The 21,916-nt window shown below is 32.6% G+C and overlaps 2 protein-coding genes across 2 annotated transcripts in view; one reads left to right on the top strand and one right to left on the bottom strand.

The window, feature by feature from the left end:
• Ance-3 (angiotensin-converting enzyme Ance-3) overlaps positions 1-21,916 on the bottom strand; it is a 130,050-nt gene that overhangs the window by 105,382 nt on the left and 2,752 nt on the right. Inside the window, exons 2-9 of the mRNA XM_085186793.1 lie at positions 14,888-15,046; positions 14,129-14,369; positions 13,440-13,522; positions 12,935-13,141; positions 12,359-12,528; positions 11,231-11,355; positions 3,643-3,886; positions 367-465 (exon numbers count right to left, since the gene is read on the bottom strand). Of these exons, the coding sequence (XP_085042919.1) occupies positions 367-465; positions 3,643-3,886; positions 11,231-11,355; positions 12,359-12,528; positions 12,935-13,141; positions 13,440-13,522; positions 14,129-14,369; positions 14,888-15,046 (1,328 nt within the window). The remainder of the gene's footprint in view (positions 1-366; positions 466-3,642; positions 3,887-11,230; positions 11,356-12,358; positions 12,529-12,934; positions 13,142-13,439; positions 13,523-14,128; positions 14,370-14,887; positions 15,047-21,916) is intronic.
• LOC146538410 (UPAR/Ly6 domain-containing protein crok-like) lies at positions 7,506-10,804 on the top strand. Its single transcript, XM_085186801.1, has 3 exons — positions 7,506-7,636; positions 9,696-9,857; positions 10,497-10,804. The coding sequence occupies exons 1-3, from the start codon at positions 7,576-7,578 to the stop codon at positions 10,700-10,702; spliced, it is 429 nt and encodes a 142-aa protein (XP_085042927.1). The 5' UTR covers positions 7,506-7,575; the 3' UTR covers positions 10,703-10,804.

Here is a 21,916-nt window from a genome sequence, read left to right as displayed (position 1 = left end):
TGACTGACAATCTAGAAAATGATATGGAATCCTCGGTGGGCAAGACCAATTTACATTTGGCCGTGTTGTTTTATTTATAATAGGTTTTTTGTAGAAGGTCATTTGATAAAATAATTGTGTCAAATGTCAGTCGATTGCTCATCAGGAACCTTTGACTGGAATGTAATCTGTCTTATAAACTTTATTTTTCCATAAAAGCTGATTTTTTGGTGAAAAATTAGGAAAAATTTATGGATTTCCTTTATTTATATATTTTAATTTTATACAAAATAACTTCAATTTCTCTAGTATATTATCTTATACCAAATAATTATGCTATATATGTTTTTATTATTCTTATGTTTGATATTTTTATTAAAAACATACCTTATGTAGGGAATGTTGGCTGGAATGTGGTACTTGGAACCTGGGTCGAAGTCCAGCTCGGAACGGAGTACTGGAGGTTTGATGCCTTCATATTGTTCCCTAAAAAAAATACACATTTATTTTCCTTTCTTTTTTCAGCTTCACGCCCGTATCCCGTATATAGCAGAGTAGGAAGAGGGGACCAGTACTAAAACACTCTGTTCTCCACCTTCTGCCGCTCGAGGCATGACTTTGACTTATTACCAGAACGAAGAAATGAAAATATTAAATGCGCAAGCAGGAGGAGGCTGCTTCAAAGATTGTTTCAAAGCTGGAAGCTTCAAAAAAATTTTTTTCAAATAATAAAAAAAGAAATAAATTACAGATAAATCAACTTTTTAATTTGTTTTTTACTTTTATAAGAATACTAGCGGACGCGCGCAGCTTTGCTTGCGTATTTAGGGGTGAATTCTAATAACCCATAAAACATGTGTTCAATGAAATATTTTTAACAGTCTAAATACCAAATTTTATAAAAATCCGTGGCGATTTAAGACTTTTTTCATACAAACTCTCAACCCCTTATTTGCACCCTTAGGGAGAGAATTCTAGAAAACGATGAAACACGTGTTCAATTAAATACTTTTAAAATTCTAAATTTCAAATTTTATAAAAATCGGTGTAGATTTATGTTTTTTTCCATACAAACTTTGAACCCCTATTTCACCCCTTTAGGGTTAAAATTTTTCAAAATCCCTTCTTAGTGGATGTCCAGATTACGAAAGTAAACTTTTGTCCAAATTTCACGTTTCTACGCACAGCGGTTACGGCTGTGCGTGCGTCTTACCTCAGTCAGTGAGGACAAGTCCTTTTATATATATAGATTATTACTTTTAATAACGAATTCAACTAGACTAAATAGATAGATATAACCATAAAAAAAATATAAATATGCAAAAACAAAAACCATATGTTAATTTAAAAGGCCAACAAATTATACAGCATATCTAATAATTCTAATTCAAACCATAAATATTTCTTTACTAATAAGTCATCAATATATTGCTATTAGAATTAAGGTCATATAAAGTTACATAACGTATATGTAAATAGATTGAACGTAGTGTGCTAAGCTACAAAAGCTGTTTCAATATATAGAGTCCAAGTTATAAAATAGGAACGATATTGGTTTTTTTTTTTCAATATTATCTTTTTTTAGCTTCACGCTGCATCTCATATACAGGGGGATAAAATATTCCGTTCACCACTTTCCACCCCTTTTTCCTTTTTCCCTTTTTCATTACTAGCAAGGTGACAGAACTCAACCCCCCCTTTTGTATATTTATGTTTTAATTATTTTTGACCATTTTAAATATTGTTGTTAAAATTTCTCATTAATAAATATACAAAAAAAAACTATTTTCGTATTTATAAAGAATATTCTTCACTTCATAGGAGTTTTAGTCAAACAATAGTCAAGTAAATGCAGCAAGGTAGAGGGAGCCCGGTCTCAAGATACTACGCTCCCCACTCTCCACCGGATTCTGGAGGCATTCAATGGTGACTGGCGTAACTCAACGCCGCGCTTTGCCTCGACACCAAGAAGAAGTGAAAATATTAAGTCGCTATATCCCACAACATAATCCACAGTAAAAATACTTTCAACAATTCTCATAAGTCAAGGCCGACCCTCGACCGTATCGGCGTCTTCAATTACTAGCTACTAACTGGATCAAATATTTGCACGTTCTAAAATTATACAATGTGGATTATCTTTTTAAACATGATACTTATACAAGTTTAAACCGCGTGTGCTCGCAACAGAATTTAATATTTTATTTAAATTTTACGATGTATCTCGAATATTGCAGGTTAGATGGAGAGAATCTAGTGGAAAGACATGGACTACCCAATTCTCGAGACTTTAGTTTTATTACCAGAACGAGGAATTGAAAATGTTTCGTTTCCCCGAGTGGAATCGAACCTGTAACTGTAATCAATAGTAATAATCAATTTAATCTTTACTTGGAGATTTCTAACATTTAAAGTTATAGATTTTATTTATAGTACCTACAATACTGCATATCGATAGCCGTTTAAATTCCAATACAAAAGGAAAGCTTGAATGAGTCATAGAAATGGTAGTACTACTTGTAAGAACCATACAACTATAGTAGGAGAAGTAGTTCATATACTAACTTATTAACAAAACAATAATATATTAAATATTAAAACATTTTTTATAGCTTCACGCTGTTATTCCACAGAGTAGGCAGAGAGAATCTATTGTTAAGACATTTCATTCCAGATTTTCTCTGCAATTTTCAAGACATTACTTGTAGAGTGGTAGAGATTAACGCCGCGCTTTGTCTGTAAGCGCGAGGAAAGGAAAACAATTAAATATTTTATTATTAATTTTCGCAAGTGTAGATCGAAGCCACACTAACAGGATTTACAGGTAGATGCTGTTCCACTCGTGGTTCCGCGGCCACTAACGAAAAAATATATAATATAACCTACTATATGATAATTGTATACAAAAGAAAGATCTAAATGTACTTGCCATTTAAATACTTTCAACTTTGAACAAAATTACACGATTCCCTCTTTTAAGCTTTCCCTTCCTAACATATAATTTAAATTCAATTGAGGTGAAATGGTTATATGAGTTTTATGCAATGTGTTACATTTAAATTTTATTATCTTTTTTCATTTAAACAAGATCTTTACGAAGATTAAATGCACCTAAATAAGTTCCAATTAAATAATTTTCATTTAAAAAAGTGTTCTTTAATCCATAAAGAAACTACCACCGGCGTGACACAATGTTCTAGAAAAAAACCAGTTTAACCTAAGACAGTCCAGGTCGAGTGAAGCGTTGAGTTAAGCCATTCTATACTCTTGAAAATCTGACGAAAAGAAAGGAACAGAGTGTTTTAACACTAGGTTCCCCTGTCTATCATGCATACAGAGCATGCTGCAGATATGAGGAATACTGCGTGAAGCCATATCAAAGAAAATTAAATAAATATACTATAAAAAAAAACTAATTCTTAATATTCCAATCTCAGAATCTAGAATCTTCTCATGAAGCAACACTGATCACCAGTGACCCACTAAGCGTTATTTCCCCGCTCGACGGACCGTATGTAACGGCGTTACGTTATAACAACGTTATTAGTAATTATCATTATCTAATGATATAATCGTCAAGACTTTTTGTTCGTGTCCGTTTAAATTAGCCGGTTTATTGGAGGAAGACTTGGTTTAACCTGTTTGGGATTCTTTCATACTGACCTAAGTCGCCACCAGTGGCAATTATACTGTTCCTTTCTGACATCACCAGTGAAGACATCCCACCGCCATTTATCCATCACCAGAGCAAACGGCAGGAAGGCCAGCTTATCCATGGCTTGAGTGAACAAATAGTTGATGTCATGGGCCGTATCGTCAACGGACCTCTGTATCAGGCCCAGGGTCTGAAGATGGCGTGGTGATGAAACTGATAATGCGATGGTTTCGCCGATAGCTTCATGGAAACCTGTGAGTGAATTGACAATAAGAATATTATTTTGTTTTTGTTGAAACTATAATTTATGTCTTGAACTTAGTATAGATACATATATAAGGTAATATTTCTTTAAAACAGTGAAAATGGACTCGGTTTTAGAAATTTATTTGAAAAATATTGTTCGATAAATAGACACACAGAAAAAAATTCATTTTTCTTTTAAGACAAAATATTTATAATTTATGATTAAATCTAATGATATAAAATTTATATAAAATATTTTTAATCATATTTACACAATTGAGTAGCAAACATTTTAAAATTCAATTTAATATTATTTTAATATACAAATCAAACGGCGATGCGGCTAAGTATGTTACTGTAAACGCGTTGGTTGGAAGTTCAATTCTCAATCGGGGAAATTATTTATTTTTATATCCTCTCTATCATAACAAGACAAAGCATGGCGTTGAGTTACGCCACCCAACACTCAATATCTGCTTCTTTCTTTTATATTGTTTTGCTTACAAAACATATCAAAATTCTAAAGTAACTAATCCGAATATATTAAATCCATACAAAAGACCAAATGGAAGGTAAGAAGAGAAAGTGAACGCGGAAACGTCTCGATTGATAGACTCGCACGGAAACGTATCGGAAAAATGAACTGAACTGGTTTACTATATCATTCTAGATTTACGGTTTAAATTACAACTTAGAATATAACTATGTATATATCTTTTTATATTGTATTGTTTTATTTAATTGTTTAGTGTAGGACCTAGAGTTAAGGTTCCCCACTTTCCGTCAAATTCTAGAAACATTTCGTGTTGAGTGGCAGAACTTAACGCCGCGTTGTTTTGCATCGTTCCCAGAAGTAAGAATTGAATATATTAAATATTTTACTTCACCGAGTGGAAATCAAACTCACAACGGTCGCGTTTACGGTCGCACGCTTCTGCCCTTTACTTGTTATACGTGAAAAATCAATTTTAAATCTAAATAATAATTTTGCATTGAAATTATACAACTCTACTTATTTGTGCAAAAAGGCAAAGTAAATAGTGATATTAAACAAAAAAAATTAAAAGCACAAAACACATCTATTTAATTTTAATCTTATAACATTTTAATATAGCTAAAGTTATTCATATATTCCATTCGCAATTTCTACTGAGCCTAAATACATTTATCGATGCTAAACTTGACCCCGATGTTAGCTCGAACGTTCATAAAAAAAGTTGTAGTTTATATAGAACTACCTAGATATGGTATATTATAAATAATATAAATAACTTAGTAAGTATTTTATATTATGGCCGTAGTGGCGGAGTGGAACAGCATATGAATGTAAGCTTTATAGTTGTGGGGTACGTTCTCTACTCGGAGAAGTACAGTGTACTAGTGTACAGTACATTTGGGGAACCGAGCGTCTTAACACTAGATTCCTTCTATCTATACATATATATGTTTTCTTATACTATATACTTGTTTTCAGTTGATTTTTCCAAAAAATATATGTAAATAAAGCCACATCTATTAAAACATCCATTAATGTATAGTAGAAACGAGATGCGTCCATTACATAAGTGTACCGTAATCGCTAGTCTATTAATTTCCGTGAATTTACTATTACGTGTACCTACGGTAAATTGATGCGCTACAAAAACATAAAATGAATAAGATTTTTTTTATATATATATTTCTAATAAGCAACGATATACAAAAATAAATTTATTTATATTAATATTCATTAAGTATTAAAGTTCATCACAGTGGTGCAACGTCTAACAGTATAAGTGGTTGTGGATTCGATTCCCATTCGGGAAAATTATTTATTTTCATTTCCTCTCTCTCTGGTACACGCAATGTCTTGAAAATCTGGCGCAAAGATACTGAATGTCTTAACACTAGGTTCCCTCTGTCTACTCTGCTATATACTGGTACTTGGACTTGGCCCATGAGACTGCTTGGTGAAATGTCAGTGCCACTATTATGACCGTTAGTCGGTTCAGTTAACGATTTAAAAGCTAATTGCTTCGTTCAACATCTCAAAAGGTTATCATTTAAGCTGCTATTTAAACATTCAATTCGTTCATATATATACGTTTTTTATTTTAAATTTTACAGATTTCAAATTTTCAATAATTTCGCAATTATGAGACATATTTTTTATCTAAAATTTACTGTTAAATTTGAGAGCAGAAGGTTAGAGAGTTAAAGTTGTAAATGAAAGTAAGAGCCTTCACCATACATGACGAGTCATGTTTATTATGAAACAGATATTTATATATTTACATAATTATGTTAAATTAGCATTTTATGAATAAATATTGGTTTCCATCATCCTAGAGCAAGTGTTGTCTACAATAATATTGTGAGGAAAAGAAAATTTTTATTGAGGTGTAAGGTAAGGAAATAAAATCCTCGAATGGGAATCGATACGTAATAGTTTCATTACTTCGTTTTAGTGTCGAGGCAAAAGAGCGTGGTTGAGTTCCGCCACTTAACACACAATACCACGAAAAATGGGGAACGGACTGCTTTAACACTAGAATTCTGCAAATGCGGGATACAGTGTGAAGCTAATTTTTTTTTTTTGTAGTATTTCAAACGATTTTCAATTTTATCATAATCCTTATCCATATAAATTTATCGAAACGATTTAACGATTTAACGAATAATGCGAGCAATTTGCTTGTCTTATCCTTGCCTGGCTCTCTTGTTTTGCATTCACATTGTCCAATGTGAAAATCGATGACTTTACAAGAAGAGACTTTACAAGAGGACTTTAAAGTATGAATTGTGAAAAGGTAAAAACCGAACCCTTATTATCACTTCGTTGTCCGTCTATCCGTATGTCCAGATTATTTATCTCAAGATCGCGTGGAGGTATTAAGCTCCTGAAGCACAGAAAAAATCTAGCTTTTAAGTTAATTCAATCAAAAGATATGAACAATTATGCTAAGATTTTGCTGTAAAATATGGAAATATGAAATTCACCGCGCAATCAAAACATATAGAGTACTTTTTTTTTTTTCCACTTCCCGTGGAAGCCGGAGAACTTAAAAGAAGGATCGTGTAAAGGTTACGTTTTTATCTTTTCAGGTACGGAAACCTAAAAATATGCCAAGATGACAAAATAAATCTTTTCTCTATACATAACAATCTCTGATGACTTTCATTTGTAAACTCGTTCGTGTAATGAACTTAATATCTTGATTTCTCGCCACGTAGCCCGCGGACCAGATGTCGTAATATGGGGAACTGTTCGTTCAAATTATGTAAATTTCAACTTAGACGCGCTTGCGAATTGTAATATTAACAAAATCTTAATTCTATACCATCTACAAAGGCGAATATGTGATTTAAATTATTTATAAGTGATGATATTTAGATCTATCCTAGTTTAGTATCAGTAGAAGATACTTAACCGTAACTTAACGCCGTGATTTATCTAAACATATCAGGTTCCCAAAAAGAAATAACAATAATAGAAACAATTTATATTTTCAATAGACAACTATCATACTATGAAAAACCTGAAGCAAATCAAAACCTACCAATCCACCGAAGATATAAAATATAATGTACATATATAATCGCGCAGTACTATTAGTGGACAACAAGCACTTTCTAATTAAATTATACAATATGCCATCAAGTTAATTCAGTTACATTTCCACTCCTTGAGTCGTCAGTTGAAAAGTTTGACTAAAATGGTGTCAATATCAAATATCGCCGGTACAATACTGCTTTTGGTATTGTGTTTTAAATATGGTAAGTTATTATTTTAAAATAGATTTCTCCAAGTGGAGGTGTCTACTACCTTGCTAATAGTGTTATCATTTTTAACTAATAATTTATAAATGTTTTAATATATAAAGACATTTATTTAGTTTCTTTTCTTTCTTTTTATTCCCCAAAACCTGAATTTTGTCTAGTTACTAACAGCAATAACCTTTCTCTTTAACCAATGTCAATATCATTTCCAAAGGAAGGTTATATCTTCCTAGGTGCCTTTATTTTTTGTACTGATATTAATAGTAAGTTATTCTAAAAATTACTCTGTTAACATAAATTATTAAAAAAATCTATTTATAAACAGATTTTTAGAGAAACTTGACTACCAAATACAGAAATAATTCTTAAATTTTAATCTATATTAATATTCTAATGTTTCATATGTTACAAACGTAATGTGTCTTTTATCTCATTTAATAAAAACAAATAAATTACATTTAGCTTACCAGAAAGTAATTTTATATAAATAAATCTTTTAATTATTGAATCTCTACACTATTTAGCTATGGTTGATTAGAAACCAATCGCTTTAAAATCTGTTTAGAGGGGTCAATCAGTACTGTTAACAATAAACGACTCGTTTTACAAATTTTATTAGGATAGGATCACCATTAATTATTGCATTTTAAAAGACTTCTTAAAAAAAAACATCTAATTAAAAAACGAGTGAGCAAAATTTGTTGCACACAGCTATACAATAAAAACGATTCATTCAAAGCTATCCCCACAAGTTCCTGATATACGCCCGATGTTAATAATGTATCTCCTATCTCCAGTTAACGTCAATCTTGGCTTGTTCGACATATCTATCCAATCTCTAACCTGCATGCCAATGAAAATGAATGGATTGATATTTCAATCTATGGTTGCAATTTATGGATTAGGATTGATTATTAACATCGGGCGATAAGCGTGGACAAATTGACAGACAAAATTTGTAATGAATATATTTTCATCATTGTATTTTTCTTATGTATGCAATATGTATACTATTTGTATTAGCAATGCATTGTGCTTGCACAGAGCGTATTTTTTATTTAAATGCTAGTATTAGGCTCGCTTCATTGCCCGCATTCTCTATATGGTAATGGATGATTTTGTTTTGGTTAATAAAAGTAAATAATAAGTTTCTCATCAAATAACAAGGGTATATATGAAAACTACGTTATAGATAATTATAACAATACGATAACTTCTTTTCAGCTTCGCCACGCTTCGCTCTATACCAAAGCCAAAGAAAATAGTAAATATTTTATTTCCTCGAGTGGGAATCGAACCCACAACCTGTTAACGTTTTCAGTTACACCGTCCTCTGCGCCACGACTGGCCTCAAAATTATACATAAGCTAAAAATATATTATATATATACGATTATCTATATACACTTGGCCGTGTGCTATTTTTATAGAAAACTTCAAGTATAATTGTGTTCCAATGTCAGCTATTATGGTCACACTAGCGTAGCAAATTCAAACCAAGTTCAACATGACACAACATTTAATCCAATTCTGTGTGTAAGGTTTCCCTTCTATATGACTAATATCATATTTCAGTAATAGTCGATTTTGTACAAAAAAAGTTTAATCAATTTTAGTCGAGTTAATTAGGGAAAAAAGATTTTCTAAAGATTTCCTTGTAATTTTAAGGTTTTTATTGTTTGTGGTTTTAATTAATTTTGTGTCATTGTCGAGTTTTATTATTAAGCTTCTCGTCCCATAACAACATAGACAGAGAGAACCTAGAAATAGAAAATAAATTGTATTAACAGACACTCCGTTCCCCACTTTTCACCGAATTTTTCGAGGCATTGCGTTTTGAGTGGCAGAACTGAACGCCGGGCTTTTACCTTAAAGCCAGAGGAAAGAAATTTTTAAGATATAAAAATTGTTTCTTCGAGTGGGGATCGAACCCACAACCGTCGCGCTACAGTCACTTTGGGCCCTTGCGCCATGACGACCTCAGCCTATTAATATGGTGTCCTATTTAACACAGTTCTTACGAATAGAATAGAATTTATCTAATAATATTTTTACAGCCTCTTCAATATTCTGTTACGACTGTAACAGTGCCTACGACCCGCGATGTGGAGAGGAGTTCGATTCGTTTAGCCTTGGAATCGTTAACTGCTCTCTCAGAGACCCCCCGGAACATATAAACCCTGTAGAGCCTACGTTTTGCCGAGTTATAAAAATGGAAAGTAAGTACAAAATGATGTATAGAGTGGTATATATATATTATATTTTTTACAGCTTCACGCTGCTGTATCCCGCATATAGCAGGTTAGGTAGAGAGAAGCGGTCGAACTCACAACAATCGCGCACAATCAAACGCTAACTGACTGTGCCATCGGCCCTAATTTTAAGTTTTAGTTTTAGTCTTTACGAGATTTTCGTGGCACAGGGATTCAAAATGTAACTATAAATTATGGGTTCGATTCCAACCCAAATATATTTATATTTCCATCTTCTTCGCTCTAGTTTTAAAGCAAAGAGTGACGTTAAGTTCCGCCACACAACACGCAATGCCTCGGCAGAATTCGGCAAAAAATGGGGAAAAGAGTATCTTAACACTAGATTCCCTCTGCTTGCCCTGATGTGTGCGGGTTACATCGTCACGCAAAAAGAACACAACTACTGGTAAAAATCCAATCTGCAAACTCCATTTACCGTCAAACACGTATTGTTCAATATGTTTTAACAATAATTATTATCAATATTTTTATCTATTATTGAACATTTACTATCATTCATGGATTTCCACTGGTTTCCTTAAAAAAACCCTTAAATCGTCAACCTTTGTGAATTAAATATAGTATTATCATTATTTATTCTTTCAGTCTACGGCAAAGTGAGAATCGTCCGTCAGTGCGGCTTCATAGAAGAGGAGATGGGAGGACACACGTGCAGACGTCAGACTGGCAACGGCGACCTCTTCATAACCTACTGTACTTGCGATACAGACCTCTGTAACACAGCATCCGGTCTCGATTATAAGCTGGCCCTACTCTTGACCATTGTTGCTATGTCTTTTAGGGTATTATAATTATATAGGACGTTTAAAAATATTTATTTTTATAGATATTCAATTAATTATTTGTTTTTATTGTAAACTGCCATAATCAATAAATATTAGCGGATGATTGTGTTTCCTTAGTTTCAATAGCCTGTATTTGCTATTTAACCCCCAAGATAAATGGATATCACTAAGTGTTGAGTCGAGGTGACCTAGACCTCAGGAATAGTTTACTGTGGTATAGGAATGGGGGCTCAGGTAATAAGAAGGTCTAGCTTCACTTCTTACTGACGAAGCCGAAATACTTTACAAACTAGCAATGATTCGGATATGTTAAATTGGGTCCGTTATACTCTTCAAGGCGCCACATTTATTTTTTTTATTATTTATAACTTGTAGCAATAATCGATTTTTAAAAAATACATATACAAACAAACAAAATGTAAAATGTTATTAGTATAGTTTTTTTTAAATTTCACAATGAATCCCACACCCAGCAGGATAGGCAAAGGGAACCTTGTGTTAAGATACTCTGTTCTCCATTCATATTTAACTAACCTGGATTTGCGCCATCACGGAACACCTTAGGTTGATTTCTGTAAGCCAGGAAATATTGTATATGCGCCATCTCGTGGTGAGACGTGATCAGGTCCTTCATGTCTGGGTGCGTGCACATTTTGATGCTGGAACATTAAAAAAAATATATATTAAACCAAGAGGTTCCAATTTATGTAATAAAACAGCAACATAAAAAGGGATACAGCGTGAAAATAAGTAAGTAAAGTAAGTAGGTAATTTAATCTATATATATAAAATCGAAAGGTCACTCACTCATCACGAAATCTCAGAAACTACATGTGCTAGGAATCTCAAATTTTGCATAGGAGTTACTTATAGGACGTAGGTGCTCGCTAAGACGGGAATTTGTAATATTTGACTTCTAAGGGGTTGTTTTTGGGGTTGAAAGTTTGTATGAAACTTCGTTACTAATGACATTTGTCTTTGTCATTCGTTACTAAATGCTAGGAGTCTCAAATTTTGCATAGACGTCACTAGGACGTAGCCATGGAGACAGAAATTAATAATAACATAGTTCACGCGAGTGAAACCGCGAGCGGGCCGCTAGTAAATTATATACCTATCATTAGCTGTTTCAGTATACTATTAACATTAGGAAAATAATAAAAATATTTATAATTAAAAAGTGTACCATTATATAGCATTATACGATGTAAATTTACTGTATGTTTTGTTATATAATACTATATTTTTTTATAAAATAAGTATTAATTAAATATTTTTCTTTATTACTTAGAAATTCAACATCAGCATCAACTATTTACTAACATTTATTATTTACGTAACATTTAACTTTTCATTTTTTTTATTCTTCATTATATTATATTGTTAGAAATGATGACCAAAGAAGTTGTATAGGGGCGACTCTAGTTGCTGGCTGGCACTTTTATTGGCTGTCAACGGCGACCGATAAGAAAAGGAATCGCTAACGTTACTCTGCCCGATTAATTCTTTAGGATCGGAGATTGTAATTCGACAGCAAAATAGTTCCCTAGAGTTGTTTAATAATTATTAAAAGCTTTGTTTTAATTAATTTCCTTCCTTCTAAATTAAATATTTCCAATAGTTTCTTACAATATTATATCAGTAGTAATACATAATCTTTACCGGAAATCATGTCCATTACAAAAGTCCCAAGCGGAAGGTTGGCAATGGATGTGTCGGTCAGCTGGCTGCTCCAACACACTCAACGCCCAGAAGTCTGGAGGCATCGCTGACATGTTCATAGATACGTAGAACTCCTCGGCTAGTTGGAAAATCGTGAGTGGCGTGTAACCCTTTAATATGGAAAACAATAAAAAATATTAAAAAGTCTATATGAAAAATAAGAAGATAATAAAGATTAATGTCGAGCATTACTTAACCTGAGTATCAAGAATATTCTAAATATAGTTTTGTGAATGGAATTTTCACTTACAGTTTAAAATAAACAAAATACATATTTATTATTACTCGAATACAAGAAACACTTTCATTACTTTTGAGTTTTATTAAGGTTAATATGATAAAATGTTATTCATTTTCTTAAAACGTATAAAAAATTAAACGTAGTGGGATTCGAACCCACCATTTGGAAATCGCCAAAAAAGGTGACCAATGGGTTCGTCCCTATCTTTTGTATTAATTACATTCTTTCTGTTTACATCATTAAAAAAATATGAAAAATCCTTCAAATCAACACACCTGCCGAACCATTTCTGGTGTGACATCAACCAGCTTCTTTCCAGGGTAAGGTAGAGTGAAGGGTGCTATACCAGACCAGCTCTGGCCCCACATGTCACCAAGTACGTGAGCTGGTATGGGCGCTGAGCGGGAGATACGTTCTGGACCGTATGACTCCCGTAGACGACGTCGTACGTACGCGTGGAGTAGGTCGTACACTGGCTTGACCTGGGAATTTAGGGAAATTTGGTTGTAAATTTATATATTTTATGTTGTAATCAAGTAATACTAAATGTAATTATTTTGTGTTTTATTTTTCTTCAATATCTTACCTAAATAACACGTTACTTTACAGATTACATTTTTTTGTATAAAGTTTGTGTAAGAGTTTAGTTTTATTTATCTTGTAATTGGAATTATTTTGGGACTATTGTTCTATTTATATTATTTTCAATTAAAATTATCTTAAAATTAGATTCTCTCTGCCGACTCTGCTGTGCGTGAACGTAAAAAAAAATGTATTCACCTGTTCCCATACTTCATCAATTTCTTGCCTCATATTCTGACTTTCATACGGGAACATCCAAAACGCTGATGCATCAGTAAAATCTAGAAAAGAAAAGAAATTTCTGTTAGCCTAAATACAATTACAACAATTATATTCTTTAATGTTATTATAAAAAATACAAATGCAAATACAGTCGATACGATTATTGCTCAGTAAAATTAATAGGCGCTTTATAAAGATTTAGTAAGTTCGAATTAAACGTAACGTTACGTATTAAACGTAACATGATTATAATATATTTTCATTTTTATTTAAATAATTTCATTTAAGAACAAATATCACGTTGCCTAGTTCCACCATTCCACAGTGTTTTGATACTTGCTTCTCTCTACTTACCGTACTACACACGGGATACAGCGTCAATTAAAACACTTAGACAAAAGATTTGAAATGTAATGGATTAAAATTGATTGATTAATGGAAATATTGAAGATATAAATAAATCTTTACTAATATTATAAAACTGAAAAATTTGTGAGAACCACAGGAACTAGTGGTTCAAATTTTCCGATTTTCAAAGCTCAAAAAAAATTCTTGTACCCCATGCGATACCCCTTTCATCAAGAAAATTTAGAGGCTACCAGCACTCTTTGACCACATGTTCAGAGCTCTAAAAAAAGCCTAGTACCTACAAAATGGAAACTTACTATTTAACCTAGCTGCCTGATTAGTCAGATCGACCAACTGCTCGTACAGATCGCGGATCCTCCTGCCAGTATTCCTTCTCCATTCAGTCCAAACATGCTGTAGCTCGTCCCAGTCTCTGGAATGTGACATGATGTACTGCAGGTCCGGTTGCAGGTGCAGTCCACATTTGAAGGGCTCATTGTACGCACATATTTCTGCGGAATTGTATACGGCCAACATGTCGTTGATGATGCGATTGTACTGAAAAGTAAGTAACAATTTATTATATAGACTGTATTTTGATTATTTTCGAGGTGGTAATGGCTTCGATTCTCATTATTAGTAGCTAAAGTAGAATAAGGCTGTCGTGACGCAGCAGTACAGAGTGTGACTGTAAAACCGATTGGTTGAGGGTTCGATTCCCACTCGAGGAAGTGAAATATTTATTTACTTTTATATTTCTATTGAGTGCGGCGTTGAGCTCTGTCACTCGATACGCAATGCCTCCAGAATTCGGCAGAAAGTGGGGAACGGAGTGTCTTAACACTAGGTCCCTCTGCCTACCCTGTTGTGTGCGGGATACAGCGTGAAGCTTATTTAATTTATTTTTTAAGTAGAATTATTTTCGTTTAGAAACATTATCCATCTAAAAACATTCGCTTTCGTCTTATTATTATTTTCTTTTTAGCGGCCAGTCGGGCGTAGCAGCACAATATCTGACTTAACAACGGTTTTAGGTTCGATTTCCACTCATAGGAAATTACAAAAAGACTACTTACTCTATCTAACTGGTCTGGAGGTAGCGCGGCGGCTCCGATAGCAGACAGCATACGCAATTGTCTAAATGTACCAAAATCTCTAATGGCCCCACGGGGTATCTGTTGCGCTGCCTCCCATAGTCCTCTTTGGAAGAGTGTGTAGCGTTGTTGAGCTTCCAACTGTAAAGAAAAGAAAAACTTATAAAATATTTTTTAAGTATATATTCCACACAAATTAGGCAAATCATCTAAGTTTTTATATTTAATCTAAAACCATAACTCATTAGATTATTAATTGAAGAAAAGAATTATTTTCTTATTTTCAAGTACTCATACTACAATGTCTCGAAAATCGAGAGGAAAGTGAGGAATGGGGTATCTTAGCACTAGGTTCCCTAGGTCATTAATGGCGGCACTCAACACCTCGCTTTGCTTTGCCATTAGAGTCATGTCAAATACTAGAAATGAAAGTAATAGCCAAATTTATTTTATTTTGTTAAAAACATCTAAACAAACAAAATAAAAACAATAGTAACAAATACAATTTTCCTCATCCCATCCATATTATCCAAGGTCACCATGACAGGGCCCTATATATAAAAAACCATGGTCATGCCCATGCGTGTGACAAATTATATGACGGACGTGTCAAATAGACCATTTCGAGGTACCTTTTATGGGAAGGTGTTGTAATGGTTTTTGCATAATCTCTTAAGGAATGATTTGGATGAAGGTCAAAGGGTCATTATGTTAACAACTTAAGGTAGCCGTAAAAGTAAAAGATTTTGTGATTTTTTTTTTAATTATTTACTTTAATTATATTTCTGTTAGATCAATAAAATACGGAATTAGCTTCTAGTACGACTGACACTACTGACATTTTTATGTTACTTGATTATATCAAAAGTGTATAATTATATAAGGAATACTTTGATTTTGATTTTCAAGAATACTTTTTCTAATGCTTGTTTCATATTTTTTACTTTTCATAGCTTCTCGTTGTACCTCTGCATATAGCAGGGTAGACAGAGCGCACCTAGTGTTAATACACTCCGTTCCCCACTTTCCGCTCAATTTTCCAGACATTGCATTATGGAATTCGAGACATAGTGTAACTCTACGTGGTGCTTTATCTCGTTACCGATGCGATGAAAAAAATGCATTACCCCTAGTAGGATTTGAATTTACAACCATCGTGTTTACAGTCACATGCCGCAATATTTTAATGTAAATTAATCGTTAATTTACATCTCTGAGCTCAACATTAAAATAATGACAAGTCCAAATTAAAAGACACACAGAAGGACACTTTAAACAATGGTATTACATGACATGTTGTTTTTATAGCATTGCTCTGGTCAGTCATTATATAATGAGTCAGGTATAGCGTGATGCTTGATGATGATGATTTGTCACGTTAGGTTAGATGAATCATTTTATTTCCGTATTAATATACATGTTTTTGCTTTGAAATTTGATATATAATGTTCTAGCGATGTACATTAAATGGAATGGAATCTAAATTGAAAGAGTTTTCGTTAGCTTCATGTTGTACCCCGCACATAGCAAGGTAGGAAGAAGGAACCTGGGAACCTAATGTTAAATAGCTCCGTTCCCTACTTTTTAAGTCCAGCTATCTATGCGGTGTCTATCACTCATACAGTATCGGGAAAAGATATATAAATAAATTATATTTTTATAGACTTTCAAAGGAAGCTAATAAAAGATATGTACGTTACGAATACATATTTTTTTTATTCTTATGTTAAGTTATATAACCTTGAGACGACACCACTATTTAGATATACATAGGTAGGTAATTCATTACCAACGGCCTCTGTTATAATCGCGGAAAATCACAATTGTTCTCATTAAATGCGGCCAAGTTCACAGTTACTTGGATTTCTTAATTAAATATTAGTTATTTTAACTATTTGATAGAAGAACCTCTATGAATATTTAAAGAGAAACTATAAATTTCTACTTTTGCAATACAAGAAAATATATATTCTAAAATATAAAGAAAATATACTACTCTACTGCTATGTAATCTTGGATATTTTCTAATAAAAAATTAACACTTCCTTACTCTTACATTAAAAAAGCTACAAAGATATTTTTTGCTCTACATATTGTAATTTTCCAAACATAATAAACTTTTCAAGATATCCCGTGTGGGACCGGCATGGTCCTTCTTTTCGTAGATTATTCTATCTTTCATTCCTGAATAGTATTGTCATTTATATATTTTCTATGTTCTACTCCTAAAGATCTATCCAACTTTTGGCGAGTTCAACTTTTTTTACTTAGAACTCTTAAAAATCCCGCTTCTCCCAAAAAGTAATATGACAACACTGAGTAGGTATGTCACAAATTGAAATTTAGTATGCATTTATAAAATTAACATTTTATATAAAACAACACAAATTAAATTATCATTTAAAAATTCTCAATTTAATTATTATTATTAACTTGAATACGAGGAAAATAAAAATTCCCACGATAATAATAGATAAAAACGACTTTGCACTTGAAAAGTGTCTTAAGTGCTTAAAATTAAAGTTAAATTATCGTCTTACCTTGTAGTATTAAAGTAACACAGTTAATTCTTGTATATGGGGGTGGGTTAATTCTTTTTATCAGTTTCACACTTAATCCCGCATAGCCCGGTAGGTGCAGGAGAGTAGTGTTGAGACACTCCGTTTCCCACTCTCCTCGTAATTGTAATTGTACACTTTACGTGTAAAGTGGTAGAACTTAATTCGCGTTTTGTCTCGTTACCAGAGCAAAGAAAAGGAAATTATACCTTCCTTCCTTCCTTAGAGGGAATGGAACCCACAACCATCGCGTTTACATTTACACGTTGTGCTACTGCACCACGAAGGCCTGAGTCTATCAATCTATATATAATTTTGTTAGTATGAGAAGATTGAATATCTCTTTATTTTAAGGCCTTTCCCCCCCACTATTTATTGATGTTTTAGGTTAGCTAGTTTTATATCCATTTTCCATTCCAAATTTAGTGTAGTCAAGGTGCAGAGGCAGAGAGAAGTGTTAAGCTAAAATTAAAATTAAAATTATCTTAATAAATCGCATTTTCTTTATATTTTCTTCTCTCTTCTGAGCTAAGACAAGACTCGCTTCGGTTGTGTAACAGTGTGCGAGCACCACACACAATGGATATATGAAATTATGAATACGTATTGTACAGCGGCATTGACGCTTCTATTAGATAATTGTTAGAGTTTTGTTCAATATTTAGAAGAATTAACTTGGATATTTAATTTTAATTTCACAAAAAAAAGCTTCCCCTTTCTACTTAAAAAACCTACCTTTTTACTAAAAAAAACTTCCTCCATAGCAGGGTGTGAAGAAGACAACCTTCAAACAATATTTAAAATTATGATAATAGCCTTTTTTCACGTCCTTTTTATATTTTTATACTTATATATTTGTTTTGTGGTGTTTGTTGAACCTTTGTTTAAACATTCTATAATATACATTTGAAACTCTATTGAAGGGGGAATTTTAAAATTTTATTTGGAGGACACCACCGCTGAAGAAACCAACCGTGCGACTCTATTGCCATGTGTATATGTGATGTGGATTCTATTGCCACTCTGGGAAATTCATTATTAATGAATATTTTCATTTCTTTACTTTAGTAACAAGGCAAAAAACACAGGTCGTTGAATTTCTCCACTAAACGATGTGTCTTTCCACTCGGTTCCCTTTGTCTACCCCGCTATATTTGGGATACAGCGTGAAGCCTTTTCTATTGATTAAAATATAAAATAAATAAAGATATAAAACAAAAAAAATAAAACAAAAAATAAAACAATGGCAACACAGCCTCATTCATTGATACAAAACGAGTTCAAGTTTACAAACAAAAGTACAACCGACCGCAAAAGTTAGCACTATTAACTGAAAGTTTCAAATAGCTTCATTTATTTCTTTATGCAATTGATTTGTGAGTGACAATTTAAAGGATTTTTAACTCTAGGGCTTTTTGTTACGATTCAATTTACATTTTATTTGACGTTAAGGTCAAGATTTTTCAAACGGTGATCAATTAACAAGTAATGAAACGTGGGCTTGTGTCAAATATTTTACTTTTGCTATACCTATACAAATTTACTATAGAGAATTGTAGTTTAATGTCTCTCTTTATCATTTTAACAAACTTTATGTCTAAATTGAAGAAAGGTATCATTGATACCTGAGATATGATAATAAACATTGATTAGAGAAAGATTTAAACTTCTAAGTCAAAATAATTAAAAGATGAGCGAAGCATAAAATGCTTAAATTTGCTGCATAATCAAAAACTCTAGAGATTGACTTAAAATTAAAAAGTTTGTAAAGAAGTGGGATCTTGCAGTAGAAGCAAAAATCAAATAAAAATAGGTCAATTATATATTTCAAAGAAATTTGTATTCACAGTAATTTATTATGTTATCAATAAACAAGATCTTTGTATCAAGAACAAAACGTAAATACAATTATACACTGACTTGAAGACATCTCTTATAGTAAAAACACTGCAGAGTAGCCACAGGGAACCTAGAGTTAAGACACTCCGTTCCCCAGTTTCCGCCCAAGCATACGGCGTGAAGCATTTTTTTCCTAATTATATTTCAAAATCTAAAACACTTGCTTCACAATAAAAACATAAACACCTACATTTACTTATCGAGTTACAATTTTGCAATAAGTATAGCATGTAAAAAACGTCAGTGTCACGACCGTGAGAACTCTCCAAGGCGAAGGTGTCTAAGCCTAATACAGTTAGTCATTGTAATGGGTGCAGGGGCTAAAAAATAGATTGTTTTCATAAAATTTTGCTATTCTTGTTTCTTTTTTTAGCTTCACGCTGTATCCCGCACATAGCAGGGTACGAAGCGGGAACCTTGACACCCCATTCAACCACTCCGACGATTCCGACTTTAAACACGATAGGTTGTGGGTTCGATTCCAACTCGAAAAAATAAATATTTCATATATTAATTTTCAGGCTCTGGTAACAAAGCAAAGCGCGGCGTTGAAGTTCTGTCACTGTTCTGTCAACACGTAATGCCTTCAGAATTTGGCAGAAAGTAGAGAACGGAGGTCTTATTGGGAACGGAATATCCCAACACTACGTTCCCAGTTTCCTACCCTGTTATGTGCCGAATACACATTGAATTGATTTTTTGCTAACTAAATATTATTGCTAAAAATTATAACTTGTCAGAAATAATGCTATTATATTACTAGAAAATATTTTAACTTTTCTTAAGTTAATTCACGCACTAATAACGAAAAATATTAAAAAAGCGTTCTAAATTGCGTTAAAAATATGAAAAAAGAAATAAACATAACTTTTTCTTAAAAAAAATAAGAATAAGTGTCCTTTTCACGCATCAATAATACGACACTACGTGATGCCCAAACGTCACGTAGTGTCTTTCATCATATTTTTTACAACAAAAAAAACAGTTGAGAATCAATCAATGTTAAAAAATAACATGTATTTATTATAAATCTCAATTATAATAAAGCACGTCTTAGATTTTGTAAACTGCCTACAGTATATCTGTCTTTTATCCTTGTAATGTTTTTCTATTAGTCAATATCAATAAAAAATATTAATGTTAGACTATAAATTGTTTTATTGTCTCGCAACAGGGAACGTAGTGTTAAGTCACTATAGTAAAACAGCACATATACAACAGAACTAAAAATCTTATACAGGAATTGAATCCACTATATAAAAACGTTAATATTAACAATAACATCAATGATTTTCTAAGAAGTCAAAATGACGTTATTAAAATTAACGTCACGTAGAAAAGATTAAAGTAACATAATACAAATACAAATCTTCAACTGAAAACTACTTTAACACAATAAACAGCCTTGGTTAAATTAATTGTCGTATTGTATGTATGTCCCAGGCCTTATAGGACAGAACCTTTATTTATTATGTGTTCCGCCATTTTAACTTGACTCTAAGTTAATATTTTATCTGTCTTCTGTGCTGGGGGTAGTAGGTTCAATAGAGTATTACATATTGTTAGAAAACGGAAGCGGTTAACGTTTTTAAAATATCACAATAAAAATACATACCGTATGTTTCCAATGTACTCGGACAGAGATTCCATGTAATTACAATAAGTGACATGTATCACTCAATAACAGCACTACACACTAAACAAACACTAGATACCTTCCAATCAGGGCGGAACCTACAAGCAACTGTTCCCGTTTAACACAATTCCACTGGTTTTATTGTCTTTTTTCACCTAAATCTACCCACTTGACATTTTAATCTAAATCGGGTAGATTCTGAATTTGACATTTCCAAAAATGACATTTTAAAGAAACCGCTAGACGCCATGTTGCTTTCGTAAACAAATGCACTGATATTGAAAACAATCTATGAACTAACTCAGTTGGTTATCTCAATTGTACATTTTTAGATATTTTTCTACCAATATAAGTGTTGCCTCCCCGACCTTTTCTGTATAATCAACAATTGACAGTATTGCAGGTGCGTTACTGATAACAATAGTTGTTTGATAACAGGAAGTTACTAAAACGTCCTAATTAATACGTCATATCCTTATACGTACGATCAATCCATCTATACAATAATAAAAGAATATACAATGTATGTCCACGCACATCCTTAAAATTATTGGATGGACTTGAACTTCTTTTTTGTTTATAGACCTGGTGCTGGTTGGTTCTAGGCTATAAATGATTTTGAAGACTGGCACACCTGATTTAGAACCATAGAGCTACAGCTAAACTATGAGAAATAATTAAATGCTAAAAGTTCAATTAATCTATTTAGTCCTCTTTTTAGTCATATAATTTTTTTTAAATATCTTGGCTGAGACGGGTGGCACAAAACACGACGAAACATAAACACGACGGTTGTAGGTTCAATTCCCACTATGAGGATGACATATTTAGGATTTTCATTTCTTCGTTTTCGAACGAGTCAAAACGCGCTGGTAATTTGGTTTATATTCCAATTATTTCAGAAATATGGTAACTGTA

This window comes from Heliconius melpomene, chromosome 6, assembly GCF_056956725.1.
Source record: "Heliconius melpomene rosina isolate 202511_hmr_F chromosome 6, ASM5695672v1, whole genome shotgun sequence".
NCBI classification, from domain to species: Eukaryota; Metazoa; Arthropoda; class Insecta; order Lepidoptera; family Nymphalidae; genus Heliconius; species Heliconius melpomene.
The sequence above is the reverse complement of the archived record's forward strand: the minus strand, read 5'-3'. Positions and strand labels throughout refer to the sequence as shown.